The sequence below is a fragment of the Macaca thibetana genome, chromosome 12, assembly GCF_024542745.1.
Source record: "Macaca thibetana thibetana isolate TM-01 chromosome 12, ASM2454274v1, whole genome shotgun sequence".
In the NCBI taxonomy this organism is placed as follows: Eukaryota; Metazoa; Chordata; class Mammalia; order Primates; family Cercopithecidae; genus Macaca; species Macaca thibetana.
In genome coordinates this window covers 105084271-105097251 of record NC_065589.1, presented here as the reverse complement: position 1 = coordinate 105097251, position 12981 = coordinate 105084271, and the positions used below count along the sequence as shown (strand labels likewise).

Here is a 12981-nt window from a genome sequence, read left to right as displayed (position 1 = left end):
ATCTAAGACACCGTCAAATTACCACTCTTCCTTCTTTTATCCTCCTCCTTCCAAATTTTTTTCTTAGAGAAGTAACAGCACGTTTATGAAAAGCTTTTGTTTTCTTCCAATATTGCATAATATTGGCTGGGTCAAGTTATATGTTCTTTGTTATTTTTACGTTCACATTTTAAATGTTTATTTTTATATTGTTTTACATCAAGAATGAATTTAATATTTAATCAAACACCATTTTGGCCTCTATTCATAACGTCAAATTTTTTTCATCTGATTTACTGATATGATGAAAAATATAGTGACTTAATATTGAATTATTCTTTAAGTTCTCGAGTAACCTCTGCCTGACCCTATTTTATACTCTTTTTTAAATTTAGTAAATTGAATTTTTAATAGTTACAGTTTTTCATTTTGTTTTTAATCAATAATTTATTTTTAATGTTTCTTTTTGTTAACATGAACTTCTCAAAAGGAATTTTAAGCTATTTTTAATATTTTTATTTATTTACTTGTTTTTATATCCTGGAAGAGTTTAAATAGCCTAGAATCTGTTGCTTCAATATTTAAATGTACTCTTGGTTAGAGCATTCTGGGTCTTGTGCAGCTCAGAGAAATAAATTTTTATGTCTTTCATCAAATAATAGAGACATTTAAAGTTATATTGTTCTGAGTAAAATTTGGCTATGGCACAGCAGCTGCACGTCCCTGGGATCCACATCTCTTCCAGTTTGCAGCGTAGCCCGAGTCGGTCAGCGCCGGAGGACCTCAGCAGCCATGTCGAAGCCCCATAGTGAAGCCGGGACTGCTGTCATTCAGACCCAGCAGCTGCACGCAGCCATGGCTGACACATTCCTGGAGCACATGTGCCGCCTGGACATTGACTCACCACCCGCCACAGCCCGGAACACTGGCATCATCTGTACCATTGGCCCAGCTTCCCGATCAGTGGAGACGTTGAAGGAGATGATTAAGTCTGGAATGAATGTGGCTCGTCTGAACTTCTCTCATGGAACTCATGAGTACCACGCGGAGACCATCAAGAATGTGCACACAGCCACGGAAGGCTTTGCTTCTGACCCCATCCTCTACCGGCCCGTTGCTGTGGCTCTGGACACTAAAGGACCTGAGATCCGAACTGGGCTCATCAAGGGCAGCGGCACTGCAGAGGTGGAGCTGAAGAAGGGAGCCACTCTCAAAATCACGCTGGATAACGCCTACATGGAAAAGTGTGACGAGAACATCCTGTGGCTGGACTACAAGAACATCTGCAAAGTGGTGGAAGTGGGCAGCAAGATCTACGTGGATGATGGACTTATTTCTCTTCAGGTGAAGCAGAAAGGTGCTGACTTCCTGGTGACGGAGGTGGAAAATGGTGGCTCCTCGGGCAGCAAGAAGGGTGTAAACCTTCCTGGGGCTGCTGTGGACTTGCCTGCTGTGTCGGAAAAGGACATCCAGGATCTGAAGTTTGGGGTCGAGCAGGATGTTGATATGGTGCTTGCGTCATTCATCCTCAAGGCAGCTGATGTCCATGAAGTTAGGAAGGTCCTGGGAGAGAAGGGAAACAACATCAAGATAATCAGCAAAATCGAGAATCATGAGGGGGTTCGGAGGTTTGATGAAATCCTGGAGGCCAGTGATGGGATCATGGTGGCTCGTGGTGATGTAGGCATTGAGATTCCTGCGGAGAAGGTCTTCCTTGCTCAGAAGATGATGATTGGGCGGTGCAACCGAGCTGGGAAGCCTGTCATCTGTGCTACTCAGATGCTGGAGAGCATGATCAAGAAGCCCCGCCCCACCCGGGCTGAAGGCAGTGATGTGGCCAACGCAATTCTGGATGGAGCCGACTGCATCATGCTGTCTGGAGAAACAGCCAAAGGGGACTATCCTCTGGAGGCTGTGCGCATGCAGCACCTGATAGCCCGTGAAGCAGAGGCCGCCATCTACCACTTGCAATTATTTGAGGAACTCCACCGCCTGGCGCCCATTACCAGCGACCCCACAGAAGCCACCACCGTGGGTGCCGTGGAGGCCTCCTTCAAGTGCTGCAGTGGGGCCATAATCGTCCCCACCAAGTCTGGCAGGTCTGCTCATCAGGTGGCCAGATACTGCCCACGTGCCCCCATCATTGCTGGGACCTGGAATCCCCAGACAGCTCGTCAGGCCCACCTGTACTGTGGCATCTTCCCTGTGCTGTGCAAGGACCCAGTCCAGGAGGCCTGGGCTGAGGACGTGGACCTCCGGGTGAACTTTGCCATGAATGTTGGCAAGGCCCGAGGCTTCTTCAAGAAGGGAGATGTGGTCATTGTGCTGACCGGATGTCGCCCTGGCTCTGGCTTCACCAACACCATGCGTGTTGTTCCTGTGCCGTGATGAACCTGAGAGCCCTTCCTCCAGCCCCTGTCCCACCCCCTTCCCCCAACCCATCCATTAGGCCAGCAACGCTTGCAGAACTCACTCTGGGCTGTCATGTGGCACTGGTGGGCTGGGACACCAGGGAAGAAGATTAGTGCCTCGCTGAAACATGGCTGTGTTTGCAGCCTGCTCTAGTGGGACAGCCCAGAGCCTGGCTGCCCATCATGTGGCCCCACCCAATCAAGGGATGAAGGAGGAATGCTGGACTGGAGGCCCCTGGAGCCAGATGGCAAGAGGGTGACAGCTTCCTTTCCTGTGTATACTCCGTCCAGTTCCTTGAGAAAAATGGATGCCCAGAGGACTCCCAACCCTGGCCTGGAGTCAGGAAACAGCTAGAGAGTTAGGAGCCTTAGGGCACAGGGCTGTTGTTCCCTTGAAGCTGACTCTGGCCCTGGCCCTTACTTGCTTCCCCGGGCCCCTGGGCCTCCCCAGTTCGCACCTGTCCACGCCCTCCACTCAGCTGTCCTGCAGCAAACACTCCACCCTCCACCTTCCATTTTCCCCCACTACTGCAGACTACTGCAGCGCCTCCAGGCCTGTTGCTATAGAGCCTACCTGTATGTCAGTAAACAACAGCTGAAGCAAAAAAAAAAAAAAAGGGGGGGGGGCTATTTACAAGTTTTGGAAAAAATAATTCTTTGACTGTTTCATTTTTAGAGTAATATGCCATTGCAGCTCTTATTTCTTACTTGATGTGTTGAAATTTTTAAAAATATTTTACTCAAATATTTTGGAGCTAAAATGTTTTTGATTTTTTTTTCTATTTTTGTTATCTCTCAATTTATTCCAATGTGGCCTGGGAACATTGGCACTAAAATTTCATGCGATTTTTCTGTATGGTTTAGTATGTCAATTTGTATAAAAGCTCCATTAGAAAAGAATATTTGTACATCTTTTATACGATTTCACATAAGATGTATGTTACTGATTACATTATTTAAATATGCTATATCCATGTTTTCCTTTGGTTTAAATCGTTTGCAAATGACTTAAGAATGTATGTTAAAATAATTTCCTAAAAATTTCATTTTATTTTACGTATTGCAATGTCATGTTATTATATGGTTAAGGGTTTACAAACAATACAATTATCCATGGAAAACTTCATATCAACTTTATTGTTTGGCCTTAAGTTCTCTTCATCATACATTAATATCATTGTTCCTTTGCTCTATTAATGCGTGTAGGTGTCCATGCCTCCTCCTCCACACTAGCCCATAAAATAAAATGAAACACTTGCATGGATGTCCGTAGGATATTTTCCTCACTACAGGCAGAGCTTTACTATAATAATGAGATGTTTGATTGTGAATAAAGAATCAGGTAAAAGGAGGTAATTGGATGAGAAGACACTTAACAGTATTTTGTTAAGTGAGACAACATAAGTTTTATATTGAATGAGTAAAAAAGAAAGAATATTTAATGTTCTAGGCTTTATAGTCTGAAGTTCTCTTTTTTAATACTTTGCATTTAATTTTCTCTTTTGTGTTAAAGATTTGAGTCATATCAATAACATGCTATAAGTTTCTGACCCCAAAACAAAATAGACACTTGAGATGGGCTGCAAACCTTATTCTTTATGAAAACTGATGGTCTGAACTGCAAATCTTCTATTTCCATTAGCCATGGCTGCTTTAACACTTGCTCCAACCTGTGTAATTTATGTTCTTTTTCTTGGAATACAGACTTTTCTTGAGATTTATTTTATTAGGTTTGTGAAAAAGTAATTGTGGTTTTGCCACTGAAAGTAATGGCAAAACTACAATTACTTTTGCACCAACCTAATAATTATAATTATTTTATAATTATTCTAAAACAGATTATAGCTACACATAATACAAGTTTCTTATTTTGAAAGACAAATAATACATAATTGGTCTGAGTCTTTATTCAAATACATCCCATAATACAATTAGATTTAGATTTAGATCAATTACATTGCTATTGTTTTGTTTTGCGATCCAGAAAAGATAAGACTTGGTTAGGGAAAGTGTTTGCACTGTGCTGAAGTTATATTATTCATGTTGGTTGTTACAAACCAGGTTAGCTGGAGTGCTGCTTTATTTCTGTAAGACTTCAGATGGCAGTGCCTGACCCTCTGCTGCCCACCAAATATACACACATAGAATCCTTTATTCCACAGTAAGCACAAGCTAAAAATGAGTACCCTGGATGACATTATGTGTACTAGCACATAAATACTACTCTAAGAAGAACTGAAAAGACTAATGTTTACTTCTTATCTACTGCCCTTGTGCCCAACACCTTCCTTCTGAACTTGACATTGGTGCTAGATTCTGCCAGATATTTATCAGATTTTAACTTTGCCCTTGATGTCCTAGCCTACCTCTCATTCTGATCTCACTTTATCCCATATCTTGCAAAGATTCCATAAAATTTCTGGCATGTAACCAGCACTCCTCCTCAGTTTCCAATGTGGTATAAATATTTTGCTATGGATTTCAGGGAGTTGGAAAGGTGGTGAGGAAAGAGGTTAAATGTGCAAGTTCAACTAGCCCTGTAATATTGACATATGTCATTTAGTTAATTTAGACTGTTTAATTAACCATATTAATCTTTCAATGAATTGGCAATGTAATCATTAAGTGTATGGGCCTAAGACAAAGGCAAACAGACTTACTAATAACTTTCTACATGATCTTGTAGAAGACAATCAATCTGGGCTTCAGGTTTCTCACATGAAATATGAGATAAAAAGGGTTGATTTCTGAAGTTCTTATCACTTCTCTAATTTCACGACTGTGGTTTTTAACAGTGCATTTAACTGAAGCAGTTCACTAAGACTATGTTGCACTGTTGTTTGATGAGTTAAGCTTCACATATAAAACTGTTCCTAAGTAAAAAGGGAGTGTCATTCTCTCTGGATTCTGAGAGAACTGCAGTGATAACAAACAACTATGCGTACCCACTTTACTTAACTATCACATGGTAATTGTCCATGTACAGTACTTGATGCTGTAGATATTTTAAGGACCATTTCTCTTTGATGTTCTTGATGAAAAATGTCATGCTCCATTACTCAGCATTTAGAACTAATGACTTACTCTGTGCTTGGTGCCAGCCAGTTCCCACTTTTACTTCCAGAACACTGACAATGGCAAGGGGCATGAGATCTTTTGAAAGATATTAAAGAACAAGACAGGTCACATTCATAAAGTCCTTTGTCCCTGTTAATTCTTTGTCCCTGTTAATCCTTTGTCCCTGTTAATTCTTTAAAAAAATTTAGTCAAATTCCATCTGATAAGAAGGCAAATGTTTTTTGAGAAGCTCTATTTGCACTAAGGAAATAGCAAACAACACTACTGCCTATAAAAGGGAGGTAGTTGTATTAGTCTGTTCTCACGCTGCTTACAAAGACATAGCTGAGACTGGGTAGTTTATAAAGGAAAGAGGTTTAATATACTCACAGTTCCACATGGTTAGGGAAGCCTCACAATCATGGCAGAAGGTGAATGAGGAGCAAAGTCACATCTTACGTGGTGACAGGCAAGAGAGCTTGTGTGGGGGAACTCCCCTTTATAAAACTATCAGATCTTGTGAGACTTGTTCACTATCACAAGAACAGCATGAGAAAACGTGCCCCCATGATTCAATTACCTCCTACCAGGTGCCTCCCACGACATGTGGGGATTATTATAGTTCAAGGTGAGATTTGGGTGGTGACAGAGTCAAACCATACTAGTAGTACTAACACTTTCCCAACACTTACTAGTTCATTAATTGCCTCATGCCATTATAAGTCATGCAAAATTGTCAGATACAGAAAACAATCTTTGGATTTGTTTCCAAGATAATGGGATCAATTATATTAATTAAATTGACCAGCTAATTTATTCAAATGTCTTAGTAATTTGGTATCCAAGAAGTTTGTTGTTTTTATTTTGGTTTGAAATACATTCGACTACTAAAAGAGATCTGAGGTGTTACCTTAACATCCACTCGGCCAGTGCAGTGAATTCTAGAATATCCAGTATAGGGGGTCTCTTGTGGCAGGCCAGGTCTCACGAATACAGGCTTCCATAACAACTGTTTCAGCACTGACTGAGTGGTTAAGTTAAATATTAAAAGCTGATAGAGCCAGTGCCCTCATACAAAGGCTGGAATATAGCAAAAGCCCACCAAGAGTTTTGCCTGGGCCTTTCCTGGGCCTCGAACTATGACAAGGTATTGAAGGAATTCTTAACAGGACCAGTTTAGGATTAAACAAGTTTTCCTGTGGGTCTGAAGAAACTCCCCAGAACTTCACAGAGAAGTTTATTGTGGCCTGAAGGAATTCCCCAAACCTCCAGATTTAGCAGGAGACAAGATAAGGGTAGTCACTCCAGCACCTGGACCCATTTAGATTAAGTAAATTTACTATGGCTAAAGTCTCCAGAGGAAGGTGTTCAAAACTCAGACTTTCATTATAGTTAGAAGAAGTTAATCACTTATGTCTTTAGATGAATGCACACTTATACGTAGAAATATAGCTTAGAAGGTATATAAGCTCCGGAAAACTTTGCAATTTTCAGTTGGTCTGGTGATAATATTCCAGGCTTTATCCCTGCACCCAATTGTTGAAGTAAACTCCCTTCTCTCCCAGTTCATCTGCATCTCGTTATTGGGCCACAAGAACAAGCAGTCCAACCCTTGGTTTGGTCCAGGAACAATCTAGCCTCAGTTGAACATATCTTGTTATAGAGAAAGCTCTATTACCAACATAGGTGTTTCTCTTTTTGAACAACTCTTTTAAAGGTTAGGTTTACTAATGTCTTCTTGTGTCTACCAATTTGTCCTAATTTTTCACCCATATCCTCATTCACAGCCTCCCTGTTCATCCCTATACCTGCATAGAGAAATGAAATTTTTTTTTTTTTTTTTATGCATGTAGTCATCCAACAAGTTGATTATTGTATATATAAAGTATATGTATGTATGTGTTTAATCACACTACATATTAGGCAGCATGCTAGTCACTAGAATAAAATAGGATTTGTATAAATATGGTGGCAGCCTTCAGAGAGTTTACTAGGCAAGAATACCATGGACAAATAAACTGTCCATTCCAATAGATAGTCAGTGTTTCCAATCTTTGAATTCAAGGTTTGGAGATTAATTTTGCATCTAATAAACCTTATGTGTGTTCAACTTTCCCCATGCCTCAAATTAATCATTTTAATTTTATATTTGTACAGTATTTAAAATATAATATTTCATTGCAACTATGCGGTGCTTAATAGAATTAACAATTAGAATAGAACAATAGAATAGAACAATTATAAACCTCATTTATAATAAGCATGCCATGTTAATAGTACACCAATGTATACTACTTCCTTGATCTCATTTTTTAAGTATGAAGAGGCTGAGATTTACCCAAGTGACTCACTCAAAGTCATAGAATTAGTAAGTGCAAGACTTAGAACTAAGACGCAGTACTCCAATCCTTTGCCCTCTGCTGAGTATTAGCCATGGGAAAGGAACCTTTGGTTTGGCATGGAGAAAAGGTATTCTATACTTTTCAATCAATCCTATAAAGTGATACTAAACAGCACAAATGGCAAGCAGCTACAACAATAGAGTAGACATTTAGAAAGAACTTTCTCTATTTTCATGTTTAAAATATGAATTATCATAGAAAATTGATTTTATTTGATGCTCAAATAATAGTGATATAGTGATTAGAAACACAGCACTGCAATTTTTGATCTGAATAATTTCAAATATGTTTGTAATAAACAAAGACACTTTTATAAATAGCCCTGGGAGGAAGTATTGAGGATTTCTACTTTTACTATTCCAGAGGACTTCAGGTTGCACCCAGTCAGTTGAGCCTAAAGTAAATAAACTACAAAGACAGCTGTAAAGTAAATACCAAGAAACATCAGACACGTTAGGCTTCATAAATCTCAGAACGTTATCTTGACTCATATTGAGAGAGAGTTGTATCTAGTAAATATACACCATCCTGAAACTTTGTTAACCAATGACAGAAGAGGCAGAAGTAAGTCTCTGAGTCCTGGGGAATTCTTCTGTACAGAGCTCTACATCAAACTTTTGCTGCTAATGAATATAATTCATCAAGAAGATTTTTTAAAATTTTATATAGTTACATAGACTGCTCTCCTGTTGTGGAAACATCTGCTTAGAACCTCAGAAATTAGGGAATTTAAGCTTTTCTTTCTTAAATAGGCCTTAATAACAACAGGCAGAATTCATATTTAATTGTGAAGGGCTTAATTGTTGTCATTTCTAGTTACCTTTAAATTAAATTTATAAAATACACAGCCATGCGTGCATGCACACACACACACACACACACAAAATTTTTAAAAGACTTGCCAATTCCAAAAGTGGAAACAAATCACAGAACTCTTTTAACATGTCCATGGCTGTATTGATTCTTTAAAGATTATGTTTCATGTACATTTCAATTTGCAGATGGCTCTAAAATTGATGTAAGTATGATAACGTAAAGCAATTTTAGAAAACTTGAAAGCAGCAATATCATTCGGTGGATAAAACAAATATTAAATAAAATTTATCTAATTACATTTACTTCTTCTGTATTTCTGACTATAAAACTGTGTAGAGGGGGAAGGTGGAACTTGTTATGGTGGCAGAGCAAAGGACTTTTGAGCCCTCATAAACAAATAATAAAAAAATATATGAGAAAATGTGATATAATTTCCTATCATAGGATACCTAATGCAAGTCACACTATCTCATACCATGCATGGTTTAATTTTACCAAAAGAATAAGCCTTATTATTTTTCCTAGTAAGAGTCAGCAAATAACCTGTGGTTATGATTTGTTTTCTTTAAGCATGAGCTACTAAATAACACTTTGCAGTTGAATGACAGTTTACACTCCTGTTGGCAACAAAAGACCAAATCCATATAGAAATGGCATTCTTATTCCATAATGATATATTTATTTGGTGTCATTGGACTTTGATCAATATAATTTTCTCAAAACATAGAAACCCTTTTTTTGTGACTAAAAGAACAACTTATATCAAGTCAAGTCTTTTAGCTCCTAATATCAGAATTTGATTATATTTCCTGAATTTGTATCTAACTTTCTTCTTCCTTTGTGAGATCAAAATTATCTCTAGAGTGTTTTTAAATAAAAAACAGTTATAAATGAAAGAGATAATGAATGTGATGTCTTTATCAAGTCAACAAGGTTTTATTACATCAAATGTTTGTATCATTTCAATGTGAAAATTTTTTACACTTATTTGTTATTAAGGTCTCATTATCCGTAAGATAAGTCACAAAAAAACAAAGAGGTGAATGAGTTCAAGAATTCATGGAGGTTTTGTTAGTCTTAGGCACAGGAACGGGCTTTTGTTTAATCTCACAATTGCATGGGTTTAGCTCTTTCTGTCTGTAAACATTAGAAAAGGCTTTTAGCCACAAATAAATGAAAACTTGAGTTACAGAAGTTCAAATGAATCAGGGTGTATTTTTCTCAAGTATATATTTTTTAAGCCTTGAGTAAAGCAGCTTTAGTGTTGGTTTAACAGCTTGACTGTAGGGTTAACATCTCTGAGATTCTTTGGGCCTTTCCTTCATCCTCGCTACCCTGTGGTCCAGGGTATCTACCCATGTGCAGTTAGGTTATTTGCATTCAAAGCCATAACAAAAGGACAGGGTACCAAGACACTGAGCCCGTTGTCTTTCAAGAAATTAAATGTTTCTCTTTTAACTGCCACTGTCCTGTACGGCTACTTTAGCGGGCAGAAATGTATGGAGATTTTCTAGCATCTAAATGCAGAGGTGAGCAAAAGAGAGAAGAATTGAGAATACATTTTGGATTTTTGAACCCATGGTGCCTACCATAACTGTTGATAGTCAATCTTTTTCGGAACAAAAAGCCACAGAGTAACTACCTGCTAAAACGACTCTATAGACTGCCAATTCAGAGGAACGATAGTTTGAATTTGTAATTTCTCGTTACTGAGCAGATAGGGTGTTGTAATTGGTTCTGCTTCTACCACATATACTGGTTGAATTCATGACATTATCTACATATTTACATAATTTCTCCCCTCCAGGTCTTTAATCAAACATCACCTTCTCAGTGAGACTTTCTATGGCTAGGCTGTCTAAAAGTATAACAAACATCCTTTCACCAAAAACTTTGCCAATGTTCTTTATTGATTGATTGATTTTTTTTTTTGTAGCACTTAATGCTATATATTTTCTATATTTATCCTGTTTGGGTTTTCCTCTCACAGTAAAAAGATTTTGACCAAGGCAGACATTTATCAGTTTGCTCCATGTCTGTATACTCTTCACCTGGTACAGTGCTTGTTGCATTGTAAGGATTCAATAAAAACATGTTGCAGAAGCCAATGAATGAATGTCACTACTGAGTTCAGAGAGAACTGTCTAATTACCCAATAGATTCATTTAAACTAGGACTTTGATTCTACTCACATTGTTGAGATGAAATAAAATTATGCATTTCTTGACACTGCAGCATAATATTGATCAAATTAAACACATAATTTGAGATCTACCTGTGTTCCAGAGAATATCGATTGACCATGTTGAATACAGGTATATTTGTTTTTCCCAATCAATGTTATCGCAAATTACCATTGGACTCCATCATTCTGAAAAAACAATTTTCATTTTTTCTGCTCAGTGAACATAGCCTGTCTGGATACAAAGACAATTGGAACAAAGTTGTATAGATCCAGAGATACCAAGAAGGATGTACAATACACAATTCATCAAGAATGTGGAATATAGTGTAAGAAAAATTAAAATTCTTTTCAATTTATTTACCTTCAAATTAAGGCAATTCCTCATACTAATAACAATAGGTTTATTGTGCATGTACTTAACTTTTCAAAGCCCTTGAAAACTGTTACCTCATCTTATTTCTATAACTTGCATATGACTAAGCACATGTCTATTCCTCTGTTACACCACTATGAACCTGTCTCCCTTAGGGACTGTAGTGCCTTGAAGGTAGGAATTGCGTCTTTTTCATTTTTATGCCATTTAGTTAAAACATTCACTTTGTCAAAATATACACTTACATATACGTATATATCCAGAAAGAGGCTGTTAATTGATTATTTATTGGACTTGGAATTGGTGGGGCAGATCTGTATAGTTTTAAAGAACAAAAGACACCTGTTTCTCTTATCCCATTTCGTTATGTGCAAACTTGACGGTAAGGAAGCCAAACAAACCTACCAAATTAAAGCTCTTGATACGGAGGCTGTGAAAAGTATAATCTATTTTCATTGTTAATCACTAGATTTTATTGAAGATCCAAAAGGTCTTAGCACATTATTAGGTACTTGGGATATAATTTAGACATTAGGTATTCTCTATGTCTTCAAGAGATAGACAGTTATTGACTACTTATAACTTAACAAATGGAACCACCCCTCAACAAAGTCAGGGGTCTATTTTCTAATACAGAAATTTATACGCCTTGAGTAGAAATACTTTTACTTTCTGCTTGGCTGATATTGCTTTCATAACTCTAAAATTTTACTCATTTTGCTAACATACTTGATGTTAACACTTTAGCCTTGTATATTTTAAAAAAAAATAGTTTGAATTACTGTCCCATAGAAAGAAATGCAAGCACTTTAAAATGTGCTTCCCCTCAACTCAGATTTTATCATTAAAATTCCATGAAGCTTCTTCATGATCCTATCAGTTATCTTAAATACTAACTGCTTACTGCTCTTAACATCTTGGGAAGAAAACCAATGGGGTATTGCTGAATTTTTTGGAGGCATGCCATGGAAACGATTATAAAGATATGTTCAAACAAGGGCCTCCAAGGTCAGGTCTATGCTTATTTTATAGATTTGTTTCAATGATCACAGTCTGCTCTCTGGGTCATATAATTGATTACAGGATTGTCTCCCCTCTGACCTATGTACCTGGTAGGCTGCCACCAACTAAATTTATATCATAATGAAATCTATACCATTGTAGGATGACTATAGTTAACCACAATGTATGATGTAGTTTCAAATTGCTAGGAAGAGAATATTGAATGCTCCCAACACAAATAAATACTAAAGCTTTGAGATAATAGATATACTAATTACCTTCATCTAATCACCATACATTATAGGTATCCAAACATTACTATGTACTCCATGAATATGTATGAATATGGCAATTATTATTTGTCAATTAAAAAATACAATTAAGTCAAAAAAATTTTTAAAAGATATTTTTTAAAAGCAAATGGTAAATTTTAATTGTGAATCAGTCTATATTCTAATATATTAAGAGATCCTTTTGGAGAGTGTTGGGTGGTTGGATGAACTAGTATTGTACAGGTTCACATAAATTGGCATGTATTTCATAGCTTCATGCTTGTGTTGGACCTATGTTTCTGGGTGGTTTTTCACAGCACTACTGTAATTAGCATGTAAAGAACAAAAAATCTCTTTCTAGTGAAGCTTTAGTTCAGTCAGTTAGATTAGTCTCACCCCTAAGAGCAAGAGATTCTTTTGAAGACAGGTCATCTTTACAAACAGAAAAAAAACTCACGGGAGAAACTCAAGTGTTCAGCCTAGG

General features: G+C 37.5%; 2 protein-coding genes across 2 annotated transcripts in view; one reads left to right on the top strand and one right to left on the bottom strand.

Annotated features, from left to right (window-relative positions):
* Positions 1-12981, bottom strand: part of HNMT (histamine N-methyltransferase) — a 1236603-nt gene that overhangs the window by 147918 nt on the left and 1075704 nt on the right. The window lies entirely within an intron of this gene.
* Positions 680-3007, top strand: LOC126932236 (pyruvate kinase PKM-like). The gene has a single exon (XM_050750985.1). It carries the CDS (start codon positions 772-774, stop codon positions 2365-2367), a length of 1596 nt encoding a protein of 531 aa, XP_050606942.1. The 5' UTR covers positions 680-771; the 3' UTR covers positions 2368-3007.

Bases quoted from the DNA above. Each gene is read 5' to 3' on its own strand.
- LOC126932236 (XM_050750985.1), top strand. From the start codon at position 772: ATGTCGAAGCCCCATAGTGAAGCCGGGACTGCTGTCATTCAGACCCAG.